Source organism: Rhyacophila brunnea, unplaced genomic scaffold (genome assembly GCF_057557595.1).
Source record: "Rhyacophila brunnea isolate RB1 unplaced genomic scaffold, BYU_Rbru_1.0 scaffold_5, whole genome shotgun sequence".
Classification (NCBI taxonomy): domain Eukaryota; kingdom Metazoa; phylum Arthropoda; class Insecta; order Trichoptera; family Rhyacophilidae; genus Rhyacophila; species Rhyacophila brunnea.
This window is the reverse complement of record NW_028233170.1, coordinates 22,715,771-22,740,314: the sequence shown is the minus strand read 5'-3', so window position 1 is coordinate 22,740,314 and position 24,544 is coordinate 22,715,771. Positions and strand designations below refer to the sequence as shown.

Genomic DNA, 24,544 nt, shown 5'->3' with positions numbered 1-24,544 from the left:
AGGGCCTCTAGCAGTGGTTCTTAACCTTGTTGGAGGTACTGACCCCCACCAGTTTCATATGCGCATTCACCGAACCCTTCTTAATTGGAAAAATAAAATATGATTTTTTTCAAATTCAAAACATAGGTATATATTTTACTGGTGCACAAAATTAACGGGAATGGGACGACTGGCCCCCGGACAATTGGACGCCGCACTGTCGTAGACACGTGTAGACGAGGTATTTTAATCAGTTTCTATCTACTACTTAGTAGTTTGAATTCATTTTACTCTTAACATAATATATTCTTTATCGCGGATTGAGAATTACCATGCCTAAGACTTTATACCTATAAAATAAAAAACTCTTTTTTCGTTGGAACTTAAACATATGCACGATTAAATCATTGTTTACGTCTGAATATTTACATTCTTACCAACTATTAAATCATAATGTAATCATTGAAGTATAAATAATAATATTGATTTTTTTTTAAGTACCTATAAGTACCTAACGTCTATTTATTTTCGAAATCCGTGGCGTCCAGTTGTCCGGTGCCAAATCGTCCTAGACCCAAATTAACCGTGCATCAACATCACTGTGTTCAAAGAACAAAACCATTAACACATGATTTTCATGGGTATGTGTCTTGACCTCCGCCGAACCCCTGAAACTGACTCACCGAACCCAGGCTAAGAACCACTGCTCTAGAGTAAAGACCCCCTAAATATCTTATGTGATTCCTTTTTCTACGTTGCTTCTTTTACTTTCAATATGTTAATAACTACTTTAATCAATGCGGCTCTATATTTTGTTGGCCATGGTTCGTCCAAATCTGTTAAGTATGTAATTAATGTATCCATTAAGTATGTAGATACTTACCCATTATTGTAAGAACTTCGATTACAATCAGTACGTAATCAGTAATCAGTGTAATCACTAATCAGTAATCACAATTTGACATCACAGTTATCAGATCATTAAAATTTAACGCCATCAACATCTTAAGCAATCATGCTTGTAGTAATTATAACACAATCAGAGAGTATCCTACGCGCCTAGGACGTGTCCGCCTCATGGTGTCGGACGATGGTCTCACGAGGACGTCAAACTCTTCAGAAAGTTCAAAAGTCTTGAATAAATGCATATTACCATTTTATAAATTGCGGGCCCGTACGGGAAAAAAAACATTAAGACAATTCTAATTCTAAACTAATCAAATAGGAAAGAAACGTCATCTTAACATAATAAAAATATGACAGTTAAGTTAGAGGCATAGATAAATCGAAAATGTGGTAAAATAGCCATAGGAACGATCATGGGATGATTCGTCCTAATTTAAAAAAAGGATTTCGTCGGTAGTTTCATGAGTTTATCATTGTCGATTCTTGGAATTGGCTCAAATTTTCTATCTTGTCATACACAATCTATGTAGATATTTAAATTAATCTGAGATAATAGCACTATTACAACATTTACGATAGGGTCTCAAAATTAATTTAGGCGTAGAGTGTTGTAGAACAAATCCATTGACCAATAATGAAGGATTTTTTTTCATACGGTTTCTGTTTTCCGCTTGTGTGTGCACATTGCAACTGGGCGCGTTCAAAAATTTTCCTTCGAGGGCGGCAATGCAACGTTTAATAAACTTATAAACTCTCCAGAAAACTAAGTTTATTATATTATTGCTCATTAAAAAAACTATACATTTTCATTCAGCTATTATCAAATGTTGCAACATGTTGCAGCATTAATAAAAATACGACGAAGAAAAACTGTATTGATTTCATTTTAAATGACCATATCTAAGAATCTAAGTACATACATTTATTTATTCTTGAAAACGTCTATCTCTGAAACTGTTTTTGCCGGAGCGTCGTCCAACCTGGAAATAAAGTCCCGGGTGCCACCTAGTTTCAAATTCAGATATTATAAAAGTCAATAGAATAAGTTTGTCTACACCACTGGAACATCTGCCCGAACGAGGTTTTCCTCAAGCAAAGGTTTTTAATACTAATGCCAAAGAGTCCAAATTCCAAAGAGTACCTATTAAGTATTTTATTTTGCCAATCGCAGGCGATAAAATATTCACAGACTTGGTCCAATTTGATGTGTCTCCAGTTTCCAAGTGAGTTTACAGCGAATGCTTATTGGCACCTCTTAAAAAAACATACCATAATAATCATTTTCTACTGGTATATATTATTATATTATATCGTTTTGTTTATGAAGTATATATAATCCTTGTCATAACGTCTTGCATGAAAATCAAGAAGATAGAATAGAATATACTAGTTTCTTGTTTATTGATTTTTAGTGGCATGGTGCCAATAAACTTTCCCTAGTACTACTATCTCTATTTGAACAAAAGTCAATGGTGACAATGTCTATTTTTGTAGGTTGAAAATATAACTATACTTACACAAATCGGTGTATGATAAATCCTTGAGGTTTCCTCGAGGGATATTTTAGAAATTCATAAGAATTTTTGAGGCTTGTAAGGAGAAGGCTTGGAAGAATGTAAAAAACTACAGAACAGGTTAATAATTTTGTGTTCCATCCATTCGATCGAAAGAATATTAGACCCGAATTCATGAATTCGTTACGGGAAGAATCATTCAATCAAAAACAGACAAAATAGTTCATAATCAGAAGTCAAAGAGAGGACGGTATAATGTGCATAGGATATAGTAAAATTATTGTCTTTCGGTGGCGGAAATGTATACATTTCATCAGTGACGTACTGTGTGGACATGCAGATCAGGCGTTGCATAGGGGCGGCGAATGAAGGAACGAATACAAATATAACAACTTTTAAGAGCAGTGACAGTTATCATGCGGTTACTTCATTAGAAAGTATCGACATCTTAGGTTATTTTATAAAATAATCGAAACACATAGAAATCCTTAAAACATAACTTTTGGTGTATTCTATTCTTATCGCACTACGAACCGGATTAATTTTTCACAAGGGTGACTTTAAACCTCTCAGCGCCACCACCTCCACTGTTTGAGAGTAGGTTTCGTGTAAATGCTCTAATTATTATCAGTAGAAGGTGTGTACAGACCTACAAACTTATCTAATGAATGGATGGGGGAGCCACTGTCGAAAACTACCCAATCAAGACTCGCAACTGGACAGAATCTGACATTCGAATGACGTTTTCAAAATAGCGTCCATATGGTAGTTCTCATTCCATTTCATTCATTCATTCATTCCATCAGTTCCATTTTTGACCGTTCTTTACATAATGCTTCAAATACACTCTATGACGATCGGTCATATATATGTCGAAAAACCCGTTTCTTATGTTCGCGTCCTGTGTCATAGGGTGTCACAGAGTGTAAATAGGATGTCACAGCTGTCATACAATATGTATGTATAATATGTCGGAATGGCATAGATTTGATCATAGACACTAAAACGCTCTTAGCATATAGGTATGTGCCCGATCGTCATATAGTCTATTTGAACCTTAAGTTTGTAAGACTGTACCTATGTTAATTTAAATATTTTTGCTGTCTTATTTGTTTAAGATACCTAGCTAGAGAAAAAAATAATAAAATAGGTAAATAGGTACCTACCTAACGAATATTCATACTATTTGAAAGGGGGCAGTATTCTAAGTTTAAGGGCGGCAAGTTGCTAGTGACATCACTGCATTTTATTTTCCGGCGATTGGCCCACCTGCAACCGATCCCTGTCTGTTAATTTTCAATAATATGCACTTACCAAGTACACAGTTGTGTTAATCATAATTATTGTGTGTTCGGAATGTACCTCGGTGTGGGCCACGGCGGCGTAGTGCCCGACGAATTATTTTCGGTTCATGTCTGCGTGATCAGCACAGTAGCGAGAATATGGAAGACGCGCACGCCTAGTTACTGCGACAGAGATATGCCATCCGCAGCCGCCGAGCTGAAGAAGCGAGCTGAACCTGAAGAAGGGGGGAGGGGAGGCCGCCGCGCTGCGCTCTCGGCCTTGGTCCCAATCGCCTCGACGACGACCGCCGATGTCATAGCGATATTACATCTGTCGACCCAACTCAATTAAACCTAACCCGAGATATCAATTTTGCGACAATTCCAATCGCACCGTTTCGAATTATACTCGGGAAGACACAAGTTAAGACAAAGACTAAATTGAATTAGATATGCGACCTACAATGGTGGCTTCTATGCGTGAATTTCTACAACATAATAAGCAATATTCTATAAATCTATACAACATAAATAAATAAGTACATAATATGTCACTCAATATCGTTATTATAATTCTTATACACATAAAGTGCCACAATACATTTTGAATTAGATTCATATGCGATTCGTATTGTGTAATTTAAATTATAAATAGTATATTTTTTATAATTTACTCAATATTTTCGTACATATTTCAATTTTAATTAAGTTTTTAGTCGTCAAAATGCGTTAGTAAACGAAACTTCCTTCATATGAGCATATTATGGGCCTTTACGGAGTACATATTTTTTCCGTTGATTTTTGTTGGCCAATCGCCCCATTGGGCTCGTATACTGGATCAACACACATTTTTAAAACCACGGTGGGTATAAAAATTTTCGTGGTACTTAATTATTGTGATTAAGATTTAACTTTTCCGAAAATATTTGAGACCTCAGATCGATACTGATTGAGACTTCCTCAGTTATTTTTTGTTGTATTGTATTTTTTGTCGGTTATGGGGAAGCCAGGCGGGAACCGCGCTAATTGTCATAGCCGATTTCGGCCAAATTCATGAATTCAAGAACCTAACCTAAACTAACCCAACCCAACAAATAATCCAGTATATCGGCTATTTTCATAATGTGTTTGCCGCTGGCTTCCTCATAACCGACTTGTACCGTATTTTTAGTTATTTGTATTTTGACTATTTTCTTCCTTTTTGCAAAAATACGCAATATTTCTCGACAACACCATGTCGCCTTCACTCGTTGGCAACTAGTAAACTTCGTGCAAGTGGATCAGATCTTGGGGCGTAATATGACCACTAGGCTCGAAGTAGCTATAATCGGGTCTTGCGATGTAATACGGCCATCATTGTTCAATACGTAACCGTGCGACGGCGGCGGGCGCATCGCCTGTCACAAACTCGCAGACCGAACGACCCAGCGACTGCGGTCTTATCAGCCGCGCAGATGTCGGTACTCGCCAGTATCGGCTAACGTCTTCGCCTTATCACTCCGACGAGGACTGAAGAGTGCGGAGAGTGGCCCCTCTTCCCTCCTCCGTAGACCTGTGACACTCATGGGCACCGCCGTCACTGGTGTGGTGTTTGTTGCCGTCGCAGACGTCTGCTGTAACGCCTTCGGTATGATTTTTTTGTCACCTATATTACCTATATTTATTATTACAACATTACAAATTGGGAATCTTTGTCAATAATAACTATGTTTACTTTCCTATACCGTAATTGCATACAATTCATATTATTGTATTCACTTGTGTTATTGAATTTTCAATCCACGTTCACTTAACTCTTTTTTCCGCGAAGTATCGACAGTGGCGCAGCAATAATTTATTGCCATTTCTGCAACAGCACAATTCATCCTAAATGTAATTAACTGTCAATAGTCTTACTATCATAATCTAAACTAGCGTTGTTTTCCCGATTTGTTGAATCTTTAATGTACCTATAACAAGTTTTACCGCGAAAAATTTACAGTGGCGTAGCAGTGATTTTGATGTCCAACTGAAAAAGTATTATTTTTCAAAATACTTACATAATATTATACAGTATGCACACTTAAGTTTAAGGCTTCTGGGTCAACTATTACGTATTTATCTAATCAGTGGTTCAATACAATATTTCAGTGTAGGTACATCAGCGATCATTGTTTTGAATTCTTCATTATTTTAGAATATATGTCGAGGTTTTTCTTTTCTTCAATTTAGTATTATGGGATTACAATACGATAGATATAATATATAATCAATGGTGTAGTGGGGCCGGGTAGAAGACTTTTTTCCAGACCAAAGGACGCTCCGGTACAATAAAATTATCATCAATAATATGGAATCACGTAAATATTAAAAACATATCGTTGCTATTATTTATTTATAATGTGGGGAAAAATATAATATAAATATGTATATTTATACCCAGTAAATTGGGGGCAAAGAAGTGGAGGCGTGAGAAATGATGAGTCTGTTCAATTCCGGTTCAGTTCCAAGGCGTATATCAAGCTTTTTTTTAACTTTATTCGTGTACATACCTAACCATTGACATATTGTTGAAAAATGTGCTTTTGCAAAAGTGAAGGGGAGGGGCTTATATGCATTATTAAAAAAACTAGCGATCCGGCAATATTTTATTTAACACTGGATATAATTTAGTGGTACATAAGACTTTATAATATTATATTAAATACGTATTATATTACGTATATAGCGTGCATTCTTGGTTCCACAAACGAAATAATAAACTTAATTTACACAAGCAGTCAAAACTTCAGAGTGCTCTCTGGTGCCTTGCACATTGATGATTTTCGAGTTATCCAATGCATTTCCACCGCGGATGCGAGCATATCAGTATTGTATCATTCACACACATTTATTAAATAAATATTTTTTCAGGAAATGGTGCTTGTTTCCATCGAATGAGGCGATTATGTGTCTTAATTTTATAATATTTAGGTTTAGATTGGTATCTAACATTTCCAGTAGATAAAAAACAACATTATCTTCCATCATTTTCTATCAGGGGTCGGCCATTCTTAGAGCGATCTCACTATATTGGCTTATTATATACACGTTTCAATCGTGGCCATTCAAATGCGGCATCTTCTTTTACAACATAACGTTATTGATTTTTTCTTTCGATAATTAGCTGGGAAATAGGTACCTACAATGTACATTAATTTATTGTCTTTTTATAGTGTGGCCGAGGTACCTTCTGTAGTTTGAACTCATCGGCCCTTTCCCATTCGTTCAATTTGCATTATGTCAACGTCGGTCATTCCGTCAAAGGGATTTTCAGTATTGATACATAACCACACCTTGAAGGTGACAGTGACGTCCCTTGGGGGCGCTTAGAGGCGGCAAATGAAGGAACGAACACGAATATTACACATTATAAGAGCGTTGGCTGTTTTCTATGAATCAGTCGATTCGGAAAAGGATTCTGATTCAGAAAGTGCCGACATTTTAGTTGAAAAGTAATGGTAGCAATAAAATTCTGTTAACATATTATCCTATTAGTGTATTGCGTAGGACAAAAAATCACGAGGGGCCTCCTAACCTGTCAGCGCCTCAGACCTCCACGTTCCTAAAAACACCACTGCTTGATAATAATATGTTTCGTCTCTAATCCTCTGTAGATGATGACTAATAAAATAGGTCGATAGGTCCCCAAAAAATTTGCATACAATTTGAGACTAAAAATGAAAGCGGGTGGTATTCTAAGTCTGCCCAAGGGCGGCACTTTGTCTAGGGACGTCACTGCGAAGGTCTCAACTCTCCGAATATTTTTTAGTTTAGTCAAAATTATTAAATTGATCACATAATTATTGCATACCTAATATGCTATTCAACACTACAAAGAAAGCGTCGAGCACAAGTAGTGACAATAATTATTAATTACACACATATGTGTCATATTTTAATCACCTTTGTTCTATTGCTTATTTGGGCACCGAAGTACTTCTGTTGCCTTCAAAACGTCATATTATTTCAATACGCAGATGATGCGTGATATTAATAAATTATTGGAAGAGTACAAAGCTATTAATTAATTTGCAATACTTATCTAAATAAGTATCTTATGTTTATTACTTATTATTAGTCACCAGTCAACCGGCTACTAACTGTTTATTGATGCTATGAAAATCAGAGCGTTGGAGCGGACCCTTTTTGAGTTGCTCCGCTCCGGGACCTAATACTTGCTCCGGCTCTGCTCCAGGGTCTGCTCCGCTCCAAGTAAAAAGTTTTAATAAGTATATGTACTTATACAAATGTTAAAAAATAAAAATAAGTAGTTTTAAAATAATCGCCATTTTCATTATTAATTCTATTAAACAAAACAACAGCAAATCGTCTCTCATTATTTGCCTCTTCTGTCAAAAAATTGAGGTTATTTACCACTCGGCAGTGTTACCATATTTCAAATAATTCCAGTGTTGCAAAGTGTCAAAATATACTATGTTCATTGGATTTTGGACGAAAATTTAATAATAATAAATAAACATCCGGAGCAGTGGAGCACTACAAATTTTCGGTGCCCCGGCTCCGCTCCTGCTCCGGGTAAAATTCCATTGCTCCAGTGCTCCGTGCTCCTGCTCCGCTCCAACGCTCTGATGAAAATAACTACCTTCCATTTATCAAATTAAATCAATTCATTTTTCTCACATTAATTAACACGAATTTTGAAAAGTTTACATATCCCCATATACACATTGTAGGAATATGACATCTGCATAATAATAATAAAATTAGTTAAGTATATTATTAAACCATTATCTAAAAGTATTATTTTCAATATAAGTACATCTGTTCTGATAAAACAGAAAACTGTTCCAACGCGATAAATTCAAATAATTATGTTGCCAATATAATAAAATTGTTAGTAAGTACGATTTTTCCAAACTATGACACGCGTATCCGTGTTCTCGAAAGATTGTATCTGAAAGATCTGTATAATAACCTGCCGAAGAGAATGGTCTATCTCTCGTTCATGATGAATTAGCATCTATAAATAATAAAGTAATTAGTGCTTTTAAGTATCCTATTTTCTACGTCTATAAATGTTATATCATCGAACAATCCGTGGAGGGAAAGCGACAATGATCGTTGTGTTCGCGAAATGACCAGCTATGTTGTGGTACTACAAGCTCTGTCGTATATTATACTATCACTGCATATATTTCGATTCAATCTTTAACCCCAAAATAATACCTATATTAATATTACATAGTTAGACTGTGGGTAAAACACTGGGGTCAGGAAAATATTATGAAAACTGACTCATTGGGAATAATAAGATAGGTACAATTCAGGGGTTATACTGAGTACTGGTACCTATACATACTGAGAGCTTCTCGAATGATGTTCAAATTCATGATTATTGTCTATTGATTTCTAGAGAATTTGTTCATTTTAGGTATATACTTACAGACCTACAAACTTATCTGTAGAATGCCCAAAAATGGGACTACGAACTACCATAGGATGCCATTTTGAAAATTTCATTCGAATGTCAGATTCTGTCCAGTTGCGAGTCTTGATTGGGTAGTTTTCGACAGTGGCTTCCCCAACCCATTCTTCAGATAAGTTTGTAGGTAGGTCTATAACATGTTTTTTGAATTTTCTTTTAAATAAATCCGTCCAGATACTAAATTCGAAAACTTGTTTTATCTCTTTAAATCTCCGGTGAATTTAACTTAATTCTGTTCAAAATCAAAGTCGAGAACTTTTTTCAAGTATTGGAATTCAGGCTTCAAGTTATCCTACATGCCGGACGGTGAGAAACTGGAGTATCAATATCATATCTCTTAACATCCCTCCTAGTAGGATTCATGTTTCGAGACGAGAAATCTCAATCGCAACTAGGGATTCCAATCCCGGGATCCCGAATCCCGGGATCCCTAGATCCCGAGCTATTTTCGATACCTATGAATCCCGGGATTAATAAACATAATCACGGGATTTCGGGATTGATTTTTTATCAATTTTTATGGAAAATAAAATAAAAGCGAAAATATAACAGAAAAAATATTTTTAATAAAAAAAATACTACATTAGAAATAAACTGAGTTTGAATGAAGTTTGATTTATACCCATGTGTAGGTTGCCGATTCATTTTATTTTTTCACATAAATTATTAAAAATGGTAAGATTGGAAAAAAACAATGCTTCGCACTTTTAACAAAGTAATTCCACCATGATATCATACGTTTTACGGCAGTTTCATATTTGTCTGACTAATTAGATTTATGAAGCGGAAAGGCCATAAGTACGCCATGATTATTTGCTTAACTATTTTAAATCTCGCTAATCCATTCATTAAGTCTTTACTATCAGAAACAGCAATCTCCTATTAAATTCACATTATTATTTAAATTACAATATTATTTACTCCGTTAAACTTGTGTATTTCCAAGATTGAACGTGTACAATATTAACAATAAATGTCTTAAATAGTATAAATTATACTAGATTTATTTTTGACCGATTTCATCAATGTTATTTGTAAATATAAAAATTTTATATTAACAATGGAAAAAATATCAATCCCGGGACCAGTCCTTGGATCCCGGGATTGTCAAATTGTAATCCCGAAATCCCGGGATCAGAATTTTGGCTCGGGATTGGATTCCCTAATCGCAACCCTATAGTTAGTAGGTATAGTGGTTGCGATTATTATTACTGGCTAATTATTACCTACATAGTTCACGCACCTACCTATCTCCCCTCCCTATGATTATATTGCGTTACTTCACAATAACAACTCGCTACCAACATTCATATTGTTTTGATAATTCATTTTTTTCTTTGGAAAACAAGCTATTTACTTATCATTCATTGTATTAACGAACAACACCAAATGTACGTATGTAGAATCTACATAATATTGTATCTATCATTGTAGATCCTACTTACCACTTCCGTCAATAGAAAAATGTTGAACTCCAGATATCTCTCTAATAAGTAGTAACATACCACGTAGAATGCCAATGGTTGTTCAGAATAAGTGTTTAATATTATTGTATATGTGTTTATTTTATATAATAGTCCAGACCAAGATGCATCGGTTCGATGAACAATAAACATTGTATACAGACTGTTCGAAAGTTGTAGGTATCAAACTTGTGTCTAATTATAAAAACCTGTATGCCCACAATTCAGTATTAGTAGTAAATGATATGATGTTTTTGTGCGTCAAGCTTAACTGGTTGGGTTAGAGTTAAACCTTAGTTCTTGTTATTTTTAAAATAAAACAATATGCCCATTTCTATTAGCTAATTAACCCATATTTTCAATGAAAATAAATCATGAAAGAAAATTGCATATAGGTATCAACATTTATTAAAATTTACACTTACTTTGATACCTGATTTAAAATTACGTTGTACTTTTTTCGTAAGATTTTGGCGCCTTTTAGAAAATATATACTGTGTAATAGCAAACAATATATAGAATGTGTACGTATTTTTGTTAGATTTGGATAATATGTGTAGGTACTTATCGGTTTTTGTTATTATACATTTTAAATGACCTTGAATTTTTGTTTTCCGACGCGGATGGAAAAAAATTGGCAGCCTTTGAATCTATAGTTTTAAAAAAAGAATGAAAGACATACCTACTTATTTGTATCACTTACACTTTTCATACTAAATTATTAAATTAATTTTATTTTTTAATAATTTATTAAATTATTGAATACAATTAAGTACTTACTATAAAGTGGCAGTTTTTAATGTGATACATAAGTACACATTAATATATAGTTACATGCACTTACCTGAATTGTAAGATCTCGATCATTAACAATTTCTTTATTTATTTACCTCTGAGCCCAGCTGCATTCACCATTCAGCTTACAACTGCAACAGCTGCTGCATTGCTTGCGGTGTGAGTATTTTTATTTGGCAACTTTATCAAACCGTATAAAAGACCCAATACATTCAAGCGCACACACATTGCCTAAGTCCATCGATGATAATCGCAGCTTGGTACCTGGTACGATTAAATTTGAGATTTCCATTGACTTGGCATGGGCTTTCTTCGGCAAGTGTCGTTTCCTCTACGAAGGTTGGCATTGTTGGCAATCGCCAAAGCAATACCCGTTTTTAAAACAACGACATTGTTATCTTATGAAACCATATTAATGTTCTTAGATTCTTATGATATTCGCCTCTACCATGAACCGCTTTATGCATGCAGTTCAGTACTCCCCTGTATGATATGATGTAAGAGATTTTATTTTTCACAGGATACCATCACACGTGCAAGATACTCCAGTTTTCTGCGCTGTACTTATATGTATATATTTTGTTGATAGTTTTAGCTGATGTTTCATTCTCTGAATTGGTGATGTACACTGACAATAAATATGGCAACGCTTATTATCCCGATAATTATACTGATCCACGATCAATGAATCATTATACTGTTTACCCTGTTTTCTTTTTATCCATTTAGATTAAAGATTCCCAAACTTATCTAAACCACTGGTCCCTTTTTAGAAAAAAAAAACTCAACGCTAACCCTAGAACCCTTTAAGCGAACAAACGCAAAGATGCATTATCATATTTGCGTTTGCACGGAACCTACGTAACGTACCTCGCAAAGAAAGATGTTATTACAAATACGATGGCCTAATGTTTAAATTATTAAATTGTTTATTAAAATCAGCCATAGTAACTTTCGCATTAAATACAGAAAATTAAGATAACGAAACACAAATGTAATTAGAATAAAAATTACAAATCACATTAAAAATTAATCCTGGTGATAAGGATGAGCCTGGTGCGCTGCTACCAATTCGGCTCTATTTTTGTTAGTAGTATTCAAATCGTCGCGATTAGTTATTTCTACTCAATTTCTTTTTTAGTTGACATATTTGTGTCCACATTCAAGAGGGTTAAGTTGTATGTTACACAACACATATACTTAACATGTACGAACACTTTTTCAAAAATTTCTTCTGCCCTCGTTTTGATTCCAAGGCTATTTACCACGCCCCTGGATTGCTCTGGCGCCCCCAGGAAGCAGAGCGGTATCGCAGATTCTGCATTCTAGTTATTGCCTAATATTAAAACTGTATTGTTACGTTTTCACTGTACTCACTATTTTAAATAAATTTATTTTCTATAGTAAGCAAGGCCCGCTAACTCTCGTTACGGTAATGTAACTTTTACCTTTATCGTCGTTCAGAAAAATCTTGTCCATTCTTTCAACATTAAACACACTATGTTCCTTAGCAAGTAGTTCTAAAAAGAGTAATATTATAGGACTTAAATAAAGCAAACAGTAAATAAGTAATGTGAAAATATGACTGTCGATACACGGAGCCTTCAGTATGACTATGACAGGATGCTAACTTATCGTACTATCAAATTAACTTCGACTACTGAGAAGCCTTCATAATCACAAGTGTTTTTTTTAATGTATTTCCATCGTTTTATCTAAGAAGTTTTTTTCATATTGTAGATATATTATTATGCAGTCATAGAACTGAGGTGACACTAATTTATTATTGTCTTCCATCGTATTCATTATTAAATCTTTACACAACCAATAAATTGATTGCAATAAACTATTCCTCAGATAGTAGGACCTTTGTGATTGACTGACTGATTATCATAAATCCTCAAGCGCCGTAATGAATATTAACATTACCCACATAATTTATTTATCAGCAGATTATTATGTGCAGATTTGTTATCTATGACCTACCTAGGTGATTAATTAGTACCTATTTAACTATTTAAATGGTAACTTCTTATCACTAAATTAGCGCCAAAATGTATTGTTTATTTCACTACACAACTAATATTTCAATATCATTACCCGCTATCGATTGCTGGACGTAGACAGACATTGCAACCAAAATTCTCTGAACTCTCCTGATTAGGTGGTGTAAATTTTCGTTATTTACATACGTGAATAATACATTAAAGCGGTAGTTTTAATGACGTAGAGGTACAAGGCCCTGATTGAACCCCCTACAATAAAAAAAAATACCATTCCAGTGTAAATTTTCTCAATGTCAAATATTAATTGCAAAATGCTTCAATTAAATGATTATACGTCAAGCCGACAAACCCCAACCATAAACAAGCCGGCTCTCTCATCTAAACTCACCTCGTCTGCCACACAGCCATAAATAAAACCTTCTAGGAACGTCGTTCCGATGTTGCAAATGAAGACCGCGCCCACCTACCTAGCAACGATCGCGCGTAACCTCTCGAAACGTATATTTGGATGCGGCGACCGGCGAGCCGGTATAGGAATAACCAATTCGTAGGTGTGCATATGCGGTCTGGCGCCTTCGACTCGCAGCCCGAGATGCATTCGATTTGTTGATAGCAACACCAGATGTTTTTTTCAAACTAAAAAGTCGCATTCGACCAATCTGCGGAGCTTCATTGCAACAAATCCTATCGTAAACGTTTTAAAACACACCCGTTAATAATAACATGTTAAAAATCTCAATCTCCATTCTGGGACCTACTACGTTATTTATACATCACGCATGCCTTCTTCTTCTTATTGTGCCATCCCCTAGCGGAGGTCGGCCACCATCAAGGCGATCTTATATTTGTCGTCTGCTACTCGGAACAGTTCAGTGGAACTGCACTCGTACCAATCACGGAGGTTCTTAAGCCACGAAATGCGGCGCCGTCCTCTGTTACGCTTACCATTGATCTTTCCTTGAATGACAAGTTGCGGAATGCTGTACTTTTGTCCTCTCATAATGTGGCCGAGGTATTGTAGTTTCCTGGTTGTGATACTACGTAGAACTTCTCTGTCCTTCCCCATTCGATTAAGAACTTCAACATTTGTCACCCGGTCAGTCCAAGGAATTTTGAGGATGCGTCTATACAGCCACATCTCGAAAGCTGCGAGTCTCCGTGACATCTCTTGGTTTAGCGTCCATACTGCATGCCTAGGGTATTCTAAAATACCGTGACGCGTACCTATCTGTCAGAATATACATTTCTTCGTAAATATATTACGTCTCGGTTTCATGTATTTTTTACATATTATTTTTCTTCATTTTGCGGACGTTTACCGTAGATACGAAGTCCTCTCGCAGAATTTGTGACGAGGCGAGTGCCTTATAATAATTACATTTCATGTAAAATGACCGTTGCAGAAAAGTATGTGAACAAGGAACACGGGTGCAAATTATTCATCTCTAAATCCCGTGACTTCGCCAGCAGTAGATATACCTACCAATAAAAATAAAATTTCATAAACAGCTGGCTGATAGTATAATGTTATGCATGTTGACTTCTGATATGTATCAGCAGGATGACAGCAAAGATAATGATATTATAGCCGAGTTTTATAATTGATTGCAAATCATTTATGACGTCACCGATTCGTTACACTTCTTGAAATTACTTCTGATCGAAAATTTGATTTATGGCATTTCATTTTCCCTAAATATAATAAGCATGTTGAATGTAGTCTATGGATTATACGGAAGAGGTGTGTTATTGTTTAATTCAACCTCACTGAAGTGTCAAAGTCCAATAAAAATGTATTAATTAAATTCAAATAGTTCCATGAAAAATTGTCCACGAGTTGGACACTGCAGATCACAGGGAACGCAAAAATAATGGGAAGTGGTTTACCCTCCGGGTGAGACTGTAAGTTTAAATCTCGAGTGTGGATAAATATGAGATTAACTTAAACACATGTGAAAGAATTATTTTCAACATTTATGTTAGTATGTATCATAATATAATGACATCGGCGCGCCCTGTATTTCTTGAGTTGTATGACCTGACCGTCATAAATTAATAACCCGAATCCGTGTTTAAAGCCTTGATCCACGGCGATTGGGTTTCACATTTCTGTCTTATTAATCTGTTCTCTGTACCTATACTATGCGTTCCAACAGTGATCGCAGGAGTGGATGTACGCACTCAAGATATTAAAAGAGCGCACGTAATAACATTAATAATTGTGAATTGAAAAATAAATTGTTTTTTCCATGTCTGTCGTTATGTCACAAGAATATAATATTTTACAATCCACATCCAGAATACTTAATCACGTACCTACCATGCAACTCAAAATTAGAGGGAACATTCTTTAAAGCAAGGTAATAAAATATTATATTATGATTACACAGGACTAGGGAATCCAATCCGAACCAAATTTTGGTCCCGGGTTCTCGGGATTACAATTTGACGATCCCGGGACTGGTCCCGGGATTGGCGTTTTTTTCGATATCTAGTTAATATATTTTTTTATTTATACAGATAACATTGATAAAATCGGTCAAAACTGTCTAGTATAATTAAATTTATAGATACTCGTACTATTAAGACATATAATGTTAATATTGTGTACGTTTAATCTTGTAAATACATGGGTTTAATGGAGTAAATAATATTGTAATATGGATAAATGTGAAAGTAAAACCGTTTTTTTTATTTATAAAAGAAAATTAATAATAACATTAATACAATTCGGCGTAGAAACAAGTGCTTGCCTGCACGTCCGTGGCACTGGCGGTTAGACGCCGTTCGCGTGCCAGAACGTCAGTGGCGTCTAGCTGGTTAAATGAACGAATTTATTATTTTTCTGGTGTTCTTACAATTGCGTGTATCCGTGAGCCTGTAGTGCAGGTACATACACTTCAGTAACATAATTTTATACTCATACTAATTAATTATTGATTGTGATTGATAAAAAATCAATCCCGAAGGTTTCGGTATTATGTTAATTAATCCCGGGATTCATACATATCGAAAATTGTCCGGGATTCGGGATCCCAGGATTGGATTCCCTACACAGGACCATATTCCATACTGATTACTGGCGATCAAAATATTTAGTGAAAAAATAATTTCAAGATTACAAACGTCCTTATGGTTCTGGCTACCAATTCGTTCCGATGTTATTAGTTTTTGGGGAAAATACTCCATTTAAATTGTATAGAAAACTGGGGAAAATTAACGCTGCAAGCGACAATTATTCTTCGTTTGTTAACAATTATCCAATTAGTGGGGGAGTTTAAATTACACTGATTGCTTCTCTAATCATTGCGATTTTTATGAAAAATGCTGAATTACTTCAAAATATTTTTCATGTTTTTCATTATGTACAATAACGTAGTCGCTAAAATACGCTAGTCACTGTATTCTACAAATGTGTTTTTTTAGTATTGACTTATTTTTATTAGGTAGGTATTTATGTATGTATGTTTCATCTTATTACGGCACCCTGGACTCGGGTTCGAATCCGGAATTTTGTCATAGTTCCACTGGAAATTAATAATTTTATTGGGGGGGGGGATTGTTGGCTGGCACCTGGACGGTAGCCACCGTTGACGCGTTCCTGCCCACAAGTATCTGACACAGTGACGTCCCTAAACAAAATGCCGCCCCTGGGCAGCGCCAAAATGTCGCCCCATTTTTTTATACAGTATTTTGTATCATCCGTGCACTCTTCGTTTCTCGTCACCATGGTCGTCGAAGGGCAACGGATGTAAACTAGACATCGAGAACTCAACAAAAAAATACAATCCTGTTAAACCTTTTATGTTAATTAATACATTTTGTTTCCAACTAGTGAGCTGATTTTTTAATGGAAAGATATTTTCGATAGATAGTTGAGGTAGCTGTTTTTATATATTATACCAAATGATTTTTCTCGATTTGCCGCCCTTCGAGTAACTGCCGCCCCCAAGCGACGCTCAATCTGACTACCCCCACGGGACATCACTGATCTGACATTATTTTACATGGTTAACATAAAAATTAACGGTCTATTTTTTGCCTTGTTTTCATTCTCCATGTGAGAAGTTTCTCTGCAACATTTTTATTAATATCAAATATTTTACGAGGCCCTAGTTTAGTATATTCATGATATCTATGTATTACGATATTTCGCCGTAGCGAAGGCAAAGCCTTCGTTCTATCGTAGAGCCTGTTTGTCTACGTTAAAAATTCCTACGCTTTGGGGAGACAAGACAATTCGACATGACAAATCTTACGTCATTCAATAATCATGAATCATTCAATACAATTTGTTAATTGTATAAAACACGGACCAATAAATTCTATCCCCCATAAAACGTATAACCAATTCTCAACTTTCAATTTCCAAGCCCCATATTGCTGTCAAAATTGGTTACGGTTGGGAAGCTGTATAGTTTTATAAATTATCTAAAAATATTAATATTACTAGAAAAAAAAATACCAGGTGGCAGCGCCACCTCTCAACATTATTTGATTTGGCGATATATTAGTAGGTGCTGTACTGTAAAAATCCGTCAAACTATTATGATAGTATCCTATAATTTATTTTATATCACGACCCGATTAAAATAAACGATTCGTTTATTTGCGTATCACTGTATTTTTCAAATTTAGAATTAGCGTTTACGTGTATATTTTCTCTCACCATAATACATCTTCTCTCTGTCGAGCTTTCTCCTACACATTCACATATCTTTTATCTCATGCGTTACAGACAGACAGATAGATAAATCAAGACCAATATATATTGTAATTACGTAGGTACGTGTTCACGATTCAACAAAACCTATGTGTATACATATCTGTTGGCAATGTTCTAGTGGAGGAAACCGGTCCTGATCGTTATTAAACTATGTGCATTTAAGTCGTACTTACTAGCCACCTATTGTGTTCTATTTTAGTTAATAAAATGATTAATTATAGAATGAACTATTTTTTTGTTATTCAACGAATAATTCACAATATTACAGAATGTGCCCAACATTCTTTATTGAACATAATATTATATAATTTGAAAACACCAACAACACACCAAAGCCGATTGCCAATATTAACGGCATTTGTAAAAGGCTTCATTTGTATTTGTATTGTATGACTAGATACTAGTGAATTTCGTCATAATTAGGTAGGACGCAGATAGCTCAATTGGTTAAGCACATTTGACGGAAACGGTGTCGTATTTTTTTCAAAGATTTTTGTAGTAGGTATGTTCCTGAGGTGTTTTCAAATTAGGTATGGATGTTTAGTAATATCTTACTCCATGACTTTATTAATGTATTGTATGAGAATTTGTATGTCTAAAACTTTAATTCCGAAAGACCTACTAATACGGATCTAATGTTATTTAATTGATAAGGGCAAACGTATACCAGGATGAATGTGGTTGAGATATTGCAATATGTATTTAATTCGAATACAACCAGGCGCGCACACAGAAAAATGATTTGGGGGTCCATTTTGAAAACACATTACACTATTTTTTTAAATCGATCTTTAAGGCCGCGAGAGGGGGCACGGTTAATAAAATCTAGCAGATCCATTGACTTCAACATTGAAACACTAAGGTATACAAGGGGTGTTCACTTACGAGTCATGGTGAACTGTCACATCGACAAGTGAATAGATATCGAATGCGCGTGACTTAAACAGTCATATTTATTAGGATCATTAGTGTCCGGTTTTGCCGTCTTGTCTTTTAGACATGCCGCATCAGAATATTAAAGCAAACATTGGATGTCCAGATAGTTACACCAATTGATGAGTGCCACGGGTTTTCCAGTCTCGTAGAAAGTCCAGATAAGCCAACCCGCTGAGAAGGCTGCCCGGGTCACGATCGGTCAGTCATGAGGTCCTGACGAAGAAGAAGTAATAGTACATTTGAGGGGTGTAATTTTCAAAGTAAACTTATTCCATATGTTATATATGTTTTTTTGTATTGGAATAAGTTACTTTTGTAACTAACACCGATTTTGAAGGTGATTTTTTTACTGAATTGAATGTTACTAGGTTCTTCTATGTATACAAAAAATACTTAGTTTATTCTTTAAATTCACGCATTCATAACTCATTGTCGTCAAGTAGTGGAATGAATAAGTTCTCTTTGAAAATAGGTACACCCCTCATTTAGAATCCCCGCTCCCCCTTGTGTGCGCGCCAGAATACAACATACCATAATCACAATGTACAACGAGTAAATTTATTAAAAAGGTAAAAAACATGATTATGGCGGTTGATAATAATTTTATTATTTATTCATTGCGCAAACTTCGCCGTGTTATCAGCAACAAAGATATTTTACCAATTGACCAAATTTCTGAGAATTGCGGCATATTGCAGAAATCGCAATTAGGTCGACTTGATAGATAACTGATTACATTTTATTGGTAGATTATTTTATTGAATGTGTATTTTGGACCTGAAACTCTTGATTCTTTTGGTGTACGGCGATATATGAATTATTATTTATGACTATGACGTGATCCAGTGTCGCCCTTCGCCGTATTTTTTCATCTAACATTGTATGCAAAAATGTTCACACCTATCGGTGGCGAAGGGTGTGGATAGGCTGTTAAGATCCGACATAAATAGTACACACTAAACTTCGTCAACAATCCAATAGGGCGTAGAAGAAGAGGCAGGCCAAAGATTCGCTGGTTGGCCATCCAACAGCTCCATAGCTGCCAGTGACTGTCGTATTTTGGGGGTACCGAATTGGAAAGCGGCCACACTGGATAGGGACAGGTGGAGGGAGCTGTTGGAGGAGGCCAAGACCCACACCGGGTTGTCGCGCCCCTGATGTTGATGATGAAACTTTGTCAGTCAAACGTATTTGTTTTCATTGAACTAAGGTACAATCTGTATGTATATAGCATCTCTTAGTTTTTAAAATTCAATTAAACCCTGCCTACCCAAGCTATGGTAGCTAAAGGTTAGGTTAGGTTAGGTTATATACGTTTATTTATAAAATATCTAAAATTACGCCATGATTAAACGATACATAGTTTTAGACATTTTATAGATAGAATAATATGTTTTATTGATTGTGGCTTGGTTTAGGAATAGCTTAATAACTTTAAAAAAAAAACTAACCACCACCATCTGTAATAATATGTATTCTTAATTCAAAGAAAACAAATAAGTATGACTGAAAAAGTGTGCACTATTTTTTTTGGATCGCGCCCATAGCATACCTAAACTGTTATGGTTATGGTTTGGTTAGGCAAGGTTTAGTTGAATTTTAAAAACTAACCCATACCATCTGCAAATTGTAATCTAAGTTTAATGGAAAGAAATAAGACGTATGACTCACAAGGCTTAGTGTGCATTGTTTATGTCGAATCTTAACAGCCTACCTCTACCCCTCGCCACTGACACTTACCCACTTAATTATCGTATACAGACAAATGTAACAAATCCAACAAAAATCTTGAAAAAAATACAATTCATCTATCGAGGATTAGAGCATTTCCACGAAACCCACTCTAAAAAAGCGGTGATTTTAGGTACGTAGGGGTCTGGGCCACTGACAAGTTTGGAGGCCCCCTTGTGAAATTTAAAAATTAAGAAGGCAGTACTTCCTAACGAAGTCACCGCATCGCCCGCTTCATGGAAAACTACTACTCCTTTCAAAAGGTGTAGGAATGATCTTATTTTGTTTCTTCACTTGCCACCCTAAGCAACGCATTACGTACCTGCATTACCACACGGGACGTCACTGATGTGATCAATTTTATGGTACATTTAGCATTTTTCCTTTAATTTCAATACCAATTCTAATTGCATCGTGAATGAAGAATGTGAACAAAGATGTTTGATACTCAGGGTCCGTTCTAGTAAATGCTAGGCCCGATCGTTATGCAGGCAGAGGTCAAATTTCCAATGTGGAACTTAACTATTTTAACTCCACTTATAGGTGCAGTGACGACCCTAGTCAAAGTGCCGCCCTTGGGCAGACTAAGAATGCCGACCCCTTAAATTTGTAGTCTAAAAATATATGCAAAATCGTTAGGTGCGTACCTACCTATTTTATTATCTTAAACTCTTAAATTGACAAATGCAACAAAAATCTTCAAGAAAATTATATAGGTACACAACACGATCAACTGATGATTTGAGCAAGCTCTACGAAGCATAGGTACTCTCAAACATCAGTGGTTTTTGGTAATGAGAAGTTTGGAGTGTCTTCTCATGCACGAGACTAGAGCGCGAAACCCGGTCGCGCTCAATCGTTTTAATATACCTAAAACCAACCCTGCACTAACCACTTTGTTCTTAGTTGATTTATTTATAAGCTTTTTGCAATTTTAGCAAGCCTTTAGCATGTTTGCGTTGACGTCACTTAATAATTAATATGCTATTTAAAATACTTTCCATATCGCAGGACAGATATTGACAGAGGTGGGGGCAGGCAGACTATGCGTCGCATAGGGGCGGCAAATTCAAGAAATATTTTTCGATTAATAAATCCAGCTTACTGTTAATGATATGTCACCAATTAAACGTTGAAAGACATTCCCAAATCATTAAATTATGATATTTACAAATACATCAATATGTAGATACTGAATCCGACGCAAATATTACTCCGGTACTAAATGACAAAATAATAAAACAATATATTCCTGCTGCGGAAAAAAATCTAGATGCCGATGAGAGTGTATTGAAAGACTAATAATTAGGGTCGGCTTACTAAATCTAACCTGATGGGGCGGCATTTTCAGTTTGTGTAAGGGCGGCACTTTGCCTAAAGACGGACACTGTATATTTTTTGATGTATTTATGTAGCAGATAATATGTAACCACGTGAATGTCGTAACCGATAAACATAATATTATAGGTACTGAATGAGATAAACATCAACGGAACTTACCAAAATCAAAGAGTCTGCTTTATCGATTTTTGTCTATTACAGCGAAAAGCATTTGAAACATTGTAGGATACTTACAATCTTAATACTATTATGTTCTGGCTCCAGTATCCATGTTATGCAATAACGCTGGCATTGGATTGAGGTATTGACCGTATTATTTTTACTTGTCAGAGCCAACACTACCTACGACATGGCCGCCGTTGTGTTTACCTAACTAACTTCCATCCGCGATAAGAACACCACGGCGGCACTCGTTATCTCGGTTTTCTGCGCTCCGTGAAATGAACACTGCGCACGGCCGAGGAAAGCGTCATCTTACATTTTACTCGCAGTGACACCAATCCAAGAATACGATTATCCTAAGCACTCACATGTCGAATAACGTGTGGTTTTTGCTCGAGTCATGCGCTTCGCCAGTGGCGTGTCCAGAGATATCCCCCCGCCCCGCATTAAACACTCAAATAACAAAGGTTTCACAATATTTTATTATTTTCCAACATTCATCTAGATTTCCAGAAATTTCATACAGTTTAAACTCTCAAAAGATGTTTTATCACATAAGCGCAATGACATTATGTCATTGCATAAGCGCTTCGAGGATTTCACATGTTATCAATGTTATTGTTATTACATAATTTAAATTTATAAATTAATCATTATTAAATAATAAATAAATTAATTAATTAATAAATATAAATTAATAAATAAAGTCAGTAGCGCTGTCAATCACAAAACATATGGGCATTCCGTGTTGGTAATATTTAAAAAAAAAAAAAACATGATTTAAGGTACCTATATTGTTGTGTTGCTGTAGAGTTGCAGATCGTTATGCCGGGTCCACATTGGCAACATGTCGCGCGACAACATCGTTAAATTTTACGATAGGTATCATAATTGCTTAAGAAATTTTACGATAATTATCATACTTATCGTAAAATTTAACGAGGTTATCGCATGACATGTTGCCAGTGTGGACCCGGCATTAGGTCTATTCATTCAGATGTCTGTCCCGGGCAGCTTACCATATTTTGGATAAATTTACCGGAGTGTCAGGAGGGCGGCGGCATACCCAAAATTCTTTAATTTGCAAATAGACAGTGTCTGCTAGAATAAACAACTATCAAAGATTATTAGAAACGCGTAAAATATAATGCACGTTGTTTTATAAACATATTATTTCAATATGACAGATATTAAATTGAAGGATAATAAATTAGTTTAATATTAGAGATAGACATTACAATGTATGCCTAATTATTATAACTATCACCCACAGAACAGATTGATAAATAGAATTCCGACAGGCTATACGATACCCCACTACATTTTGACGCTACGAAAATGAACCACACATTATAGGTATACGTGCAATAGTGTATTGCAACCTTCAAATACATCAATATTGAATGAGCGTCAGTGCATAAACCGTCAGAACGAAGGACAAGCGTATTCTTGACACGTGTTTAAGTTTATCCCATATTCTTCCACACTCGAGATCGGTTGCCTATTGCTCCAAACCCGTTAGGTACCTATTTCAATTCATAATATTTCTGAGTTCCCTGCTATCACCCATTAGCGGCTGGCTACCTAGATAATCAGTAAACTGTTTTGATAAATTAATGTCTCTCAACACACCAGCGTTACCATATAATTATTTTACCAAATCGGGATTTTTACCATGTGAAATTTAAAAAATCGGGATTTAGGAGCAAAAAGCGAAACAACCGAAAGACGCATAAAGTAGTTCAATTTATTTCTAATGTTTATCTCTATAATATCAATTATAAATGACACTCCACAAACTACAAAACTCTAACTATGAATATAATAATATTAAACAATATTTTTTCCCGACACTCGCCTATTTGTACTTGGCTGAAGATTTTACTTCCTGAAGAGTTTCTTGTATTGGTCAAATTCATCACATGAGTAGGTATATCATGTTGCATTGAACAAGTAAATCTGATTTTATCAATTCAATAGAACATCAGATTCTCTTTCTTGCATCTGACCATTTTAAATTCATCTGAGAAAATACTCGTTCGGTATAGTAATTAGATGAGAGTATGCTTAAAATTAATTAAATTAGTGTGTTAACACGTATGCATGCATCCATTGCGTTCTTTTGTCTTAAACTAAATACCTAGCTTATTTGTATTTGTTGAATACCTAATCGTAAATTTTGCTGTCCCGCGCGGGACAATCTATTTTTGCTTAAAAAGCGGGACGTACCGCAAA

General features: G+C 35.4%; 2 protein-coding genes across 5 annotated transcripts in view; one reads left to right on the top strand and one right to left on the bottom strand.

The window, feature by feature from the left end:
* Positions 1–24,544, top strand: part of LOC147066171 (uncharacterized) — a 63,227-nt gene that overhangs the window by 13,236 nt on the left and 25,447 nt on the right. For 2 of the 4 annotated variants that reach the window (XM_085955843.1, XM_085955846.1), the window contains exon 1: positions 5,082–5,309. The exons of the other annotated variants lie outside the window; for them this stretch is intronic. The gene's annotated coding sequence lies outside the window, so the exon portion shown is untranslated. Of the gene's footprint in view, positions 1–5,081; positions 5,310–24,544 lie in introns of those variants that run through there. 4 annotated transcript variants of the gene reach the window in all.
* The window catches only part of LOC147066170 (uncharacterized), a 43,544-nt gene continuing 37,634 nt past the window's right edge, over positions 18,635–24,544 (bottom strand). Inside the window, exon 4 of the mRNA XM_085955848.1 lies at positions 18,635–19,288. Coding sequence (XP_085811974.1) covers positions 19,279–19,288 — 10 coding nt within the window. The 3' untranslated portion in view covers positions 18,635–19,278. The remainder of the gene's footprint in view (positions 19,289–24,544) is intronic.